General features: G+C 53.3%; 1 protein-coding gene across 1 annotated transcript; it reads left to right on the top strand.

The window, feature by feature from the left end:
* Nucleotides 1-1,798: 1,798 nt before the first annotated feature.
* N7462_007012 (guanine nucleotide exchange factor DCK1) lies at nt 1,799-11,117 on the top strand (the record flags this gene model as incomplete). Its single annotated transcript, XM_057078730.1, has 4 exons — nt 1,799-8,243; nt 9,566-10,022; nt 10,124-10,957; nt 11,033-11,117. 4 exons carry the CDS (start codon nt 1,799-1,801, stop codon nt 11,115-11,117), a joined length of 7,821 nt encoding a protein of 2,606 aa, XP_056931400.1.
* Nucleotides 11,118-11,773: the final 656 nt, after the last annotated feature.

Here is an 11,773-nt window from a genome sequence, read left to right as displayed (position 1 = left end):
TCTTCTTCCCTCTGCTCTTCTTCCCTCTGCTCTTCTTCCCTGTTCATGATTGATCCTGTTGATCTCTTGATCGCGGAGGATTCCCTTCAACTGCTCTCCCCCCTGCCACCTCCTTCTCTTATCCTTCCGCCCCATGGATGTTCTTCTTCACCATGTCGGGGTGTTCCTGGAGGGTTTGGGTCATCAGCCGGGCGTCTTGAGGGTGTTCTGGTTCCTTAATTGTTCTTGAAACTTACCGGGTTGGTTCATGAGTTGTCATATATACGCATGCATCCCTCTATATTCCCTCACTTTCTCGATTACGAACTCTGTAGATCTGTATACTCCCGGCGCCTCTCTTTCTGTACCTCTCATAACATTCTCTCCCGTTCGACTGCGGGTTGATCTTCCTACACAAAGCAGGAGCTTCTATGACCGTGCCTGGTCCCTTTCGTTTGCCTGTCTCTCTAGTTTCGGCGTGTATCCATGATCTGCCCCCGGTCCGTTCGTCGTGATTGGCGCACTCGACCAGCCCGGCCCACTGGTTCGAGGCCTCATTTTACTTTCCACACGTTCAGGGGCACGCTCTGGTCTGTGCTTCGAGATCGCGACGCCCGGAGAGTGTCCTCAAATCGGAGTCACGGGCTTTGGCGTTCGCCCTGGTTCCCAATGGCTCGCGTTGAGCTCGAAAGCATACCCTGAAAAGCGGCGGAATACATGGTCGACGGGCCTCTTCTACTCTGTCCACCACCATGAGCTCCCTACAAGAGTTGACTAGTCCATCTCCATCGGGGCCGCCGATGCTCCACCGCTGGCTAAATTTATTAAGTTAATAATTAATAATTTAATAATTTAACAATTTAACTTAACGCTGCCCCAACTCGCTAGGGCTTCAGCTGCACTGTCACCCTCCGATATCAAATCCCACGTTCCCCAGAAGAGGTTGAGGATTATTTCCTACATCTGCCCCCGGTATCATCCGTATCCCGTCTCTACTCCTTCGACAGTAGCTACCCTCGTCGGCTGAAACAGTCGATAGGTTTGTCAATTGGGCCGATCCCGGTGTTTCCAGTGTAGCCCAGTAGACCGGGAAGGCAACCCAGCGGTCGGTGTGGGGAGAAACTTAAGATCGGTGATTTTCGTTCCTTTGACCTCCCCTTGTTTTCCTCTCTTCTCTCCATATCGTGCTGGCTCTCCCCGCCGTCTCGACTCGCCAGATTCTGGACTCGATTTCAATGCCCAATTAATTTTGTTGTATGAGTCCCTCTTCCCCTCCTCTTTAAGCCCCTGGTTCCCCACTGTTCCTCACCAAAGGGGGGATCAGTTTGTCTCCACAGAGGTTTCGCAAGGGGGGGGGCACGGATACACGCCTCTGCGCGTCGTCGGACCCTGGGTCTCGATGCGGTGGGCAAATCGTGACAAGTGTTCCTGTGCCTTGCTTTCCTCTCTTCTTTCGTTCCCCCCCAACGAGGCTTCCTTGGCCCCCAAGACCGCGATATCCAAACGGCTGCCCCATGCTATCCGAGCACCTCCTAACCATGGCTCTTTAGATCTCTTCTCAGCTGTCGCATACCTTCGATCGCACATTCTTCTCCTTTCTTCCGTTCCCCGGACCCGACCACCTGGAATCTCCACTGCATGCCGCCTTCCATTGACCAGAGCGAACATTCCCCGTGAATCCCTGCCTCCCCTTGCCTTTCAACATTCGCGCGATCGGACGCTCCCTCCCATCGGCATAGCTTGCGGGGAGTGACAGATCGTCAATTCGTGGCCTCTGTCTCCATTCCGCGACGGGAACCAGAGCTTGCCGTCGCTAGCCATGCCCTGGCGGCCGCTGCCTCGCATTGCCTTTGCGGTGGCCATCTACCCGTTCCACCCTTCTTCCCCGGCGGACCTCCCCCTCGAACTCGGCGATGAACTGTACATAATTGAACAAGGTGGCTTGGATGGTGAGTGGTGTCGCGGATATCTGGTTGCGCCACCCTCATTGCTGGCCGGGTTGACTAGTACCAAGGGTCAGACCCTCGAGGCCCGTGTCTTCTCGGGAATCTTCCCGCGGAACTGCGTCGAGATTCGCGAGGTACTGGGCGACGGCGAGGGCTACAAAGCATTGCTCAATGGCGATCGCAAAAGTATCGATCGCCTGACCCTGGTGGGACAAGACACCGACTATGTGTCACGGCACAGCGTCGCCTACTCGGTATCGGAGTCCCAAGTTGGTGGGGAGGTGTCGGATGTGGTGGTTGCAAAGAAAGGCAAACCGGCACAGATCATGATTCAAAAGACTGACGACCGAGACATGGCGAGCCCGCAATCCGCCCACACCCTCCGAACCAATTCGATTCCACATACGCCGGTGACCATCGCTCCACGCGATCCGGATGCGCCAAAACCTGCCGCTCCGGTGCCCATGCTCAAGGTGGGCGATGAGACCCCGACGTCGCTGACCGAGCCATTGGTGGATGAAATTGCTTCCTGCCTTCGCGAATGGCACTCGACAAATCTTCACGAACTACTCCTGGCCCGTCAGTATGATGTGCTGGAGAAAATGTCTACAATTGTACAGGAACTCGATTTTGCTCGACGCCAATTGCTTCACAATGTCCTGACAGGCAAAGAGAAGGAAGCTCTGCGGGATGAGACGGTATGGAAGCTTGTGAAAGCCAATAAAATGCTTAGTGGAGATGTAATTGTGCGGGATCCGGAGCAAAGAGGCCGATTATTGACCGGTGACGACTCCGCTATTCAACTCGCCAAGCTGCAATCTGAGATGAGCATGCTGGATACTCGCCCCACGGTGCACTCGGACACGACTGCGCTGCACCACCTGCTACTGGAGATCAATGCGGTGTCAGGAAATGTCCCTGGCCCGGTATCTATTGGTATTCAGCTATTTTCCCGCTCTGACGCTGGCGCATTCAATCCTCTCTCAGAAACATACATTTTGGACATTCCATCACCCGATAAGTTTGTGAGCTTGACGCAGAGCAACAAGTTAAAGACACTTTTTACCGACCTTGCCGCCACCGATATTGGCGATGGCTCCTCAAATGGCCGCCAACTTTATGTGGTGGCCTCGGTTCGTACCTCTGAAACGCGCTCCGCGGCTGATGCAGATCCCAATTCAAGACCATCAATTTCTCGAGAAGGCCCAGCTTCTCCCAAAACGGCTGGAGCTGGGGGAATTCAACCATCAGTGAAAGGCAGTCTCCGGACACGGCGCAGCATGATGTGGACCCCTAAGACTCGCGGTTCACCAAGCCTAGATCAAACACCTAAGCCTGCAACCCCGGGTGTCCCGCGTGCTTCGAGCAGTTCGTCTAATGCCAAGGAGCAACCCTCTACAAAGCCTACTTCGGCAAAGGAGTCATCCGCCATTCGCACCATCGGCATAGGCATCTTGGAAGTTTCTCCGATTCTCCGTCAAGATCGAGATGCGGAACAAATCATTGATATCTGGTCGCCTCCTCACGAAGGAGAAGAGGGCGAAGGCCACGCTGATGGGTTTGAAAAGCTGCTTCATACACTCTTACCAAGTCACAATGGCCGGTACGTGCGTGCCGATACTGCACGTCTGCATCTTCATCTGCATCCCTTCACCAGCATTGACCCCGAGACCCTTGTGCGCGAAAACCCTACAATTCTTCATGATGTTATTCAGACACGGCGCATTGGCTTCTCAAAGGCGCCTACCAAACCGAGATCCGATATTTATGTTACGCTCTCACAAGCTGTATTCCCAACGGATGCGCTCCTTTCCCATCCATCTGCAGGCCAGATTCCGTTACAGTCTACCATTGGACTCAAAAATCTCCAACTTACATTGGAAGTTCGGGACGCTTCTGGTGCTCGGGTAGACAAGTGTGTTTTCCCGTCCTCCGCCCCTACTTCACATACCGCTTGGCGGACAACAATTGCCAAGCGAGGCTCGCCTTGGTATCAGACTATTCGGCTCAATATCCCTACCGAGAAAATTCCAGGCTCCCACATTATCATGAGCGTTGCGGATGCACCAGAGTTCCCCTTTGCACTCGCCTGGATGCCACTTTGGGACCAACAGGCCTTCATTCGTGATGGGCAGCATTCGCTCCTGCTCCATGCGTATGACAAGCTGACATCGAGTATTGAGAACGGCAAGGGTGCTTACTTGAGTCTTCCATGGAGTGCTCTTGGAAAGAATGAGTCAGCCAAGGATGAGGCTGTAACTGGGCCGTTGGCTACTCTTCGTCTTGAGACTCACCTTTGCAGCACGGAGTACTCTCAGGACCAAGTTATCTTGAGTCTTCTTAACTGGAAAGAACGTCCTATTGAGGAAGTGCTTGACACACTCAAGCGTGTGCTTTTCGTTCCTGAGATCGAAATTGTCAAACAACTCCGTGGTGTCTTTGATTCACTATTTGGAATCTTGGTTGAGAACGCTGGCAATGAAGAATATGAGGATCTGATTTTCAAAAACTTGGTTACCGTCCTAGGCATTACTCATGACCGACGATTCAACTTGGGCCCCCTGGTTGACCATTACGCCGACGCGCAATTCAATTTCCCATTCGTCACGCCGTGCCTGATCCGCAGCTACCTCCGGCTTTTGATCAATCCAACTGATTCGCAGCAATCACGAAACCTTCGCGCTGCCTTCAAAGTTGGACGTCATCTGCTGAAATTCATTATCAATGCTCGTGAACAGCAGAAAGCAAAGGAAGAAGGTATTGGGATTACCACAGTTCAGTCAACCTTCAACCGAGACCTGCATACCATCTTCAAGTCCATGGAAGCCCTGATGAAGAATACCTCCCCGTCCTTGGTGGGCAGTAAGACTCTTATTGTCCAGCACTTCCATACATGGCTCCCCGAGCTTTCAAAGGTGCTTGGCCGTGATGAAATGATTATGATTGCGTTGAGTTTCATGGATTCATGCAAGGACGTGACAGGCATGCTCGTCCTCTATAAATTGGTGCTCATTCAAAGTTATACCCAGTTTGAGATATTCGCTTCCGGTGAGGAGCGGCAAACTCTTATTTCCAGCTGCATTGGCTGGTTGGCTCCGTACTGGGGCTCCACTGCCAGCGTATCTGACCAGTACCGCGACCAGGTTCGGCTCAGCAGTGCAATTGTAGCCCAGTTGCTCAGCCAGCCTGATCCCCAATTGTACTACTTTATGCCAAGCATTGTCGCTTCATACTGTGCTATTTCCACGGAGGGTGTTGAGGAGACAGAATATCTTTCCCTTCTCTTCAGCAAGTCCTTCCCCTTCCAGGTCAAGTTGTCCAAGACACCGCAGAGGTTCGATGAATCGCTGGTGGAGCTTTCCGCCATCATGGGTGCCCTAGCCAAGATCGTATCTCCCAAGATGCCTAATCTAAAAGAACTAGAGCTTGCCACGTTCGTCGGCCAGGCTCTTGAGGCCCACAACTCTATTATTGACTGCGAAGCCTACCCGGAAAGCTGGTTTAGTATACATGTCTATAATCATCGTGCAGCTATCAAGGGCCTTGAGCATATTGCGTTGCTCCTTATTGAAAGATTGCTCCCAGACGCTGACGATGCCGATACATTCGACACGAAGCTCTGGGAATGTTTCTTCACCACGTTACTCAAAGTCATCTCCAGCGATGCACTCGCCCTTGAAACCTTCCCTGAGCAGAAGCGACGGGCTGTCTGGAAGATTGCTGGTGATGTTCGTGAGCAAGGAGCCGATCTATTGCACTCAACATGGGAAGCCATTGGCTGGGACACCACTGACGAGGAAAGAGAACGCTTCAATCTCAAAAAGCTGGGTGGATACCAAGTTCAGTATGTTCCGAACCTGGTGCCTCCGATTATTGGCCTCTGCCTTAGTGTCCATGAAGGCCTGCGCCATGTTGCAGTTCACATTCTGCGGACAATGATTCTTAGCGAGTGGGATCTCAACGAAGACATCTCGATCATTGAGACCGAGATCATTTCCAGTCTCGACACTCTCTTCAAGTCCAAGCATATGAGTGAAAGTGTGAGCCAGAAGATCTTCATCACCGAGTTGCTGGAGCTCTTCGAGGGAGACGCAAAGTCAGACGAGGATCTTTTCAATGCGGTTAAGGGTCTCATCGGTACAGTGGATGAACTTCTTGATCTCTTGGTTGCCTCTCAGAGTGGTACTTCGACCCAGAGCTTGCATGCGCTGAAGCTTATGGAGTATATGAAAGACATGGGCCGGGAAGATATCTTCATTCGTTACGTCCACGAGCTTGCCGACCACCAAGCCGCCTCCGGTAACTTCACCGAGGCCGGCCTCGCTCTCCAGTTCCACGCCGATCTCTATGAATGGGATCTCAATAAACCTCTGCCTGAATTGATGACACCATCATTCCCCGCGCAGACCGCATTCGACCGAAAGGAGTCGTTGTATTTCTCGATAATCCAACACTTTGAGAATGCAATGGCTTGGGCACCTGCTCTGGCTTGCTACAAAGAACTCGTTGCGCACTATGAAAGTACGACGATGGACTTTGCCAAGCTGTCTCGAGCCCAGAGTAGTATGGCTCGCATCTATGACTTTGTTGCTAAGGGCGACAAGCAATTCCCTCGGTACTTCCGAGTGGTCTACAAGGGTCTTGGTTTCCCTGCCAGCCTGCGTGATAAGGAGTTCATTTTTGAGGGATCACCCACAGAGCGTATGGCATCTTTTGTGGATCGGATGCAGCGCGAGCACCCAACTGCCCAGATCATGTCTTCTGGGGAGATTCCTGACTACGAGGGCCAATTTCTCCAGATCAGCGGGGTCACTACCCATCGAGATGTTTCTCACCCTGTCTACCAGCGGTCCAAGGTACCTTATTCTGTCCGGGAGCATTTGCTCATCTCGGATCCGTCTCGCTTCTCTGCTACATCGCGGAGGCATACCAACAGCACAGACGTCCGCGAGCAATATGTTGAAAAGCTTATCTTTACTGTCGCTGAGCAATTCCCTAACATCCTCCGTCGAAGCGAGATTGTTTCAGCTCAAGAAATCGCTTTGTCTCCGCTGCAGACCTCCATCGAGCGTACATGGCGCAAGACACAAGAGCTGCACATCTTGGAGCGCCGAGCTGCCTCGGGAGAAGACAATGGCTTGTCAAACCTAACCGAAGCATTGGAGCAGTTGCTCGAGCTCCGAGGCCCATCATCTAATTGCGTTGCCCTGTACCGTGGGTTCCTGGGTGGTGCCCAAGGCACGAAAGAGACACCCGATGAGACGGCAGAGGATGTGGAGCAGGAGGAAGACGAAGAGGAAGAGCTACCCGAGACCTTGGATCCGATGGAGAATGCACTTGCTGTTGCTCTCATTGACCACGCCTTGGCAATCAAGCATGCGTTGTCCCTGTACCAGCGCCCTGCCCAGCAAGCTACCCAAGCGGAGCTACTGCGGCGATTCGAGGTGGTGTTCGAGCCCGAGCTGGCGTCCCTCTCGACCTCCCCGCCCGACTACCAATCGCCAACGCCCACACAGCCCGCTCGGCGCTCCCCCAGTTCCTCCGAGACACGTCGCAACCAGGCTGTGCAGCGATCTGTCAGCCCGGAGCAAGAGCTGATCCGGGCTTCGCGGGGAAATACCCACACACGTAAGCGCTCTGAGCGACAGTCGGTCAGCCACCGTATCAGCATCATCAATCCATTCAAGCGTTCTCACGGCGCCTCCAACTCCATCTTCACCCTGCAACAGCCTGACCACAAAGGTCCCAATGGTGTGCCGGAACAAGATGAGGGTGTCGAGGATGATACGGCCACCATCCACAGCCGGGCGACCAGCCGATCCCGTGGTGGAAAGAGTGACAAGCGCCGCAGCTGGTTTGGCGGAGATAAGATTAAGCATGGCTCATCCCCCTCGGTCGCCGCCGCTGGTGATGAGGCCTCCGGCACGTCCCTGAAGAGGCGCCCCTCGCGCAGTGCGTCCCGCGATACTGGTGCCCCGTCTCACGACGGTCGCAGTCGTGCGGGCTCGCAGCATCGCGGGCCCACGGCGAGCGGTGCAGCGGCCGCACCTTCTGATCGACCGGTGCCTGCCTCGAATGGCGGATGGTCCACGATCCCATCCACGCGCGAGTACTCCCGCCCAGTTACCCGGGATAGCGCTCATACTGGCCGCGACGTGACTGCGGCGACCAACGGGGTCTCCCGGGTATCCTCCCATGCCTCCTCCCCTGCGACGAGCAATGCCAATAACAACGGTATGCGCGACTCGGTCTTTCGACGATTCAGTTTGCTTAAGGGTGTTGGACGGAAGACCAGCCGGATGGATTTCAAAGCAAACGGTGCGCTGCCGGAAGAGTAGACTGGGGTTCTCCAGTTCTATCTTCCACTCCTTTGATCTCATGTTGACGCTCCTTTTTCTCCCTCTCTCTCTCTCTCTTCGTCTTTTCTTTTCTTTTCTTTTCTTTTCTTTTCTTTTCTTTTCTTTTCTTTTCTTTTCTTTTATTTATTTTCCTATTCGGAATTCCCCTCTTGGTTCACTTCTTGATGTGATTTACTATAACTACTCCTACTATTCCTTTCATGTAACTTTCCCCTTCTTCCTTCTCTTCGCCAGTGTCTCCTTTTCTGTCTCTTTTCCCATACCATTTCTCTCTCTTTTCCCTCTCCTGTCATTCATCCATGCTCACTGTGGACCGGGGATTTTTCTGGGTGTTATGAGATAGATACCTCCATGTGTTTATAGTCCTAATCTCCGCAGCGTCTTGTCTTTATCATGGCTTGCCAAATACCGACCTAAAGTATCTGTGCGACACACAGGACTTTTTGTGTTATGCTGTTTCTGGATTGACTGTGTTTTGTGTTCTCGGAGTGCTGGCTAGGCATGACTTTCGTATGGATGTAGCTCGATACCTGACTAGGTTATCGCTGCACGACACTATGTAAACTCTATATACTCGCTGTACTCGGTGCCACTCTTGTCCCTCACAGCTCCGAGCCCCGGAGTTGTCACCCCTCCGTCGTCATCAGGTGCCAGAACGGCCCTGGTAGCTCCTGTGGCTCCATACATTATGCATCCTTTTTCCCCGGTTCCGCGAGTCTGTCGTGGCGAGTGGCAGTGCATTCCTTGGCGGGTGCACAGAGCTAATCAGATGCCGGCAATAGGATGAAGAGTGGACCTCGCCAGTGGACCGGATCAGCGTCCCAAGCTCCTTGTTGCTCCGAAACAAGGGAAAGAGGTCCAACGATGTGTGGCCGACAGCGCTAGTGACCCCCCAGCAAATCGAGGCTGTGCATTGTCTTTCGTCACAGGTTCTTTGCGCTCCGCAAAACCACCACCATCACCACGCAACCACGGATCTGCCCCCCGTCGTTCCGTCGTTTCTTCCTGTGGCTGGAAATTAAACGACCCCGCCAATTCTTTGAACTTTGGTAGAAGCTTGGCTCGCGACTGAGAGGAGGTCTTGACCCTGATAATTAGATTGGTGATTCTCGTCATGTGTAGGTTCCATTCCTCCCCCCAACAACCAACATCTCTCGCCCCCTCCCCTTCCCATTCGATCTATGAGATATTCGAGACGTTGCCATCATTTGTTGGTTCTGGGCATTGTGTTTCCAGGAAATCCTTGAAAACGCTGACCCGGCTCCCCCTTCCTCACACCAGCTTCCGTCAGTTTCCGCTCGCAGTTTCGAAGCTATAGCTTCGGCTCATCAAGAAGCATGAGCACATCTGGCAATGGCACCCTCGAGCCTGGCGAGCGTACGTCGCTGCTGGGCCGCCCAACCTCTTTCTCCGGTCTTTCCGGCCATGAGCAGGAACAGCATGGCGGCCACCATCACCATCCCAAGGACAATCGCGCTTGGGTGCGCTGGCCGCTGCAGGTCGTTCGCCTCACTTGGTTAACCTTGGTTCGCGATTATGTCAACTTGCTTCTCATCTTTGTGCCCCTCGGCATCATTGCCGGCGTGCTTGAGTGGGACTCGACCGCTATCTTCGTGCTGAACTTCTTTGCCATTATCCCACTGGCGTCGCTGCTGAGCTTTGCGACGGAGGAACTGGCGGCGACCATGGGCCAGGCCCTGGGTGGCCTGATGAACGCGACCTTTGGCAATGCCGTTGAGTTGATTGTAAGTACTGACCTCTTGGACGAAATTCTCCGGCGCGTGTCGTGGACCAGTCTCGGGATTCCCATGCTAATCGGCCCTGTTGCCTCTAGGTCAGCATTATCGCTCTGAAGGACAAGCAGATTCGGGTTGTCCAGGCTAGTATGCTCGGCAGCATTCTGTCCAACATCCTCCTGGTTCTCGGGTGCTGCTTCTTCGTTGGTGGCCTCCGCTTCCGGGAGCAGTCGTTCAACAGCACTGTCGCCTCGACCATGTCGTCGCTGATGGCCGTGGCGTCGGCCTCGCTGATTATCCCCGCGACTCTCTACGCCGCCCTCTCCAACTCCAAGCAAAATGCGCAAGACAACATCCTCATCCTCTCGCACGGAACCTCCATCATCCTGCTGATTATCTACGTGATGTATCTTTACTTCCAGCTGCGCTCCCACGCCGATCTGTTTGAAGAGGCCAACGGCAGCGATGCCGAGGTCGGCAGTGGCGCGGAGGGCGAACAGGAGGAGGAGGAGCGCCTGCTCCGCCCTATTCCTGCTACCGTGGCGCTCATCGTCGTGACAGTGCTGGTCGCGATCTGCGCCGACTACCTGGTTGGCAGCATCGACAGCATTGTGCAGAAGACCGGCATGAGTAAAACTTTCATTGGTCTGGTGCTGATCCCGATCGTCGGAAATGCAGCGGAGCACGTCACTGCTGTAGTGGTCGCGTACAAAGATAAGATGGACCTCGCGATTGGGGTTGCGATCGGCAGCAGCTTGCAGATTGCGCTCTTTGTCACACCTTTCCTTGTCATTCTGGGCTGGATCATGCAGATCGATATGACCCTGCATTTCCAGACCTTTGAGACTGTCGCTTTCTTCATTTCCGGTTTGGTCGTGACTCTGCTGATCCAGGATGGCAAGTCGAACTATCTCGAGGGTGGCATGTGCCTGGGAATGTATGTTTTCTCTTTCTTTCGTTCGACCTTTCGGAATGTCCTCATCTAACCGTCTTTCTTCCTCTTCTTCTTTAGGTACTTGATTCTTGCCCTCGCCTTCTACGTCTACCCAGATGATGCCACTGAAGGCGCCGGTGTTTTCACCAGCCTCTTCAAGTGAGTTGAGGTTATGCAGATAGTCCCAAGAAAAACCATACCACTTGCCGCGAGCAATGTATCCTTGTTGTGTCGCCGTGTTTTTATACCCTTCAGATAGTGGGCCGGGCCGGGGGATCCATATCTCGTTGCAGTGCACGTAGTTAGCTGATCTCTTCGTTGTGTTGCGTCCTGTGCCCCCGCACGTTTGATTCTTCTAGTGTCCAAAAATTTCATGCGTCCATAGTTCTAGTTTCTGAATCTGTCTGTCACCTCAAACTCGGACTGACATCTCGTCAATGTCTACAGGTTCCGCTGGTATATATAAACTCCCGTATATTTCTCTTTATTGGGTTAGTAGTTGAGTATTCTGCAAGATCGGGTTCCTCCGTCTATTATGTCATCCCACTTATCGTCCTTATCGCGATTCGCGGGGGCTGCAAAGTAATGCCGACAATCTGGTTGGACGCAGCTTCAGACTTCATATCGCTCCTACCTTCCTGGTCTTATTTTCCTCCACAGCTTGTTCGGAGCTTTGGCCATTGATTTTGATCTCTCCGCGCGGGGTGTGGTATTCAATTACCTAAAGCTGCGGAATCTGGGCGGAAGACTACATGTGCCCTTTGGTTCCGCTACCCCAGCACCTTCCACCCACTCACAAAACGCATCGATCAAACGTCT

Source organism: Penicillium macrosclerotiorum, assembly GCF_028827735.1.
Source record: "Penicillium macrosclerotiorum strain IBT 26536 chromosome Unknown utg000007l_segment0_segment0, whole genome shotgun sequence".
In the NCBI taxonomy this organism is placed as follows: Eukaryota; Fungi; Ascomycota; class Eurotiomycetes; order Eurotiales; family Aspergillaceae; genus Penicillium; species Penicillium macrosclerotiorum.
The sequence above is the reverse complement of the archived record's forward strand: the minus strand, read 5'-3'. Positions and strand labels throughout refer to the sequence as shown.